At 64.5% G+C, this 1069-nt stretch overlaps 1 protein-coding gene across 1 annotated transcript; it reads left to right on the top strand.

Moving 5' to 3' along the window:
• Nucleotides 1–842: 842 nt before the first annotated feature.
• Nucleotides 843–998, top strand: LOC104540218 (uncharacterized protein KIAA1522-like; the record flags this gene model as incomplete). Its single annotated transcript, XM_010183961.1, has 1 exon — nucleotides 843–998. A coding segment is annotated over one exon (156 nt), but the record flags the coding sequence as incomplete, so codon positions are not given.
• Between the last annotated feature and the right edge of the window lie 71 nt (nucleotides 999–1069).

Genomic DNA, 1069 nt, shown 5'->3' with positions numbered 1-1069 from the left:
GGTGATGCTGAGCAGCCGGTACCCGTGTCCCCGGGGTGCTGCCCCCAACCCCACCGCTTTGCCGTGCTCGCCCTTCCCTTCCCTTCCTCAGCCCGAAGTTGTTTATTTACCAGGCAGGAAGAGTTTGAGGCTTTGCTGCAGGCAGGGCTGTGCCCACGGTGCCATGGCCGGGCGATGCCAGGCGCAGTGCCTGGAGCTCTCATGGGCACCCCAGGGTGCTGGTGGCTGTTTGTAGGGAGGGGGCTGTGAGACCCCTGTGCCGGCCATGGCATGGCATGGGGGGTCTCCAGCACCTGGGGGGCTGAGTAGGGGTATACGGGTCATCTGGGGTGTCTGTACCAGTCTGTGCCTCAGTTTCCCTCATCTGTGCAGTTCTCAGCTGGCCTGGGCACTGGGTGAGTCCTTGCTCTCATGCTTTGCAAGGCCTGGGGATGATGCAACCCTCCAAAGGGAACAGCATCGCTTTTTCCATCGTTTCATCCCCTCTTGCTGCGCTGCCCCCAACCCCGCACACCTCACTGCCTCCTTTGCTCCTAACCAGGGCACTGGGGAGAGGGGCAGCACCGTGCCCCAGCTCCGCTCCGGCTGGCGGGGAGAAAACCAGGGAGACAGCCCGACCCCGGTGTTATCGCCCGTCGGGCAGAGCCGCGGGTGGCCATGTCTCGTGTGGCATCTCCCATTTCGGAGATGAGCAGGATAACGTCACCCTGGGCTGGCCGTCATCACCCAACGCTTCCCTCTGGGGCCGCATCCTGTGGGTGGGAGGTCCATGGGTGAGGGTCCATGGGTGGGAGCGTGGCTGTGTCCCCCCTCATCCAAACTGACCCCCTCTGTCTCCGCAGGCGCTGCCAAGGGTGATGCCGAGAAGCGTCTGAGCGTGCAGTACACAGCGAGTGAGGGATGCCCCGACAACGTCTTCTTCCCCAGCTCGCGGCCCCCGCACCTGGAGGAGCTGCACAACCAGGCCCAGCAAGGCCTGAAGTCCCTGCAGCACCAGGGTAAGTGTCCAACCGTGTCCTCCACCTCGGTGGCCCCGCGGACACGGAGGAAGACACAGTTGGCCGGCCCC

The sequence above is a fragment of the Mesitornis unicolor genome, unplaced genomic scaffold, assembly GCF_000695765.1.
Source record: "Mesitornis unicolor isolate BGI_N332 unplaced genomic scaffold, ASM69576v1 scaffold46334, whole genome shotgun sequence".
In the NCBI taxonomy this organism is placed as follows: domain Eukaryota; kingdom Metazoa; phylum Chordata; class Aves; order Mesitornithiformes; family Mesitornithidae; genus Mesitornis; species Mesitornis unicolor.
Note: the sequence above shows the minus strand (reverse complement) of the source record. Positions and strands in the feature narration are given on the sequence as shown.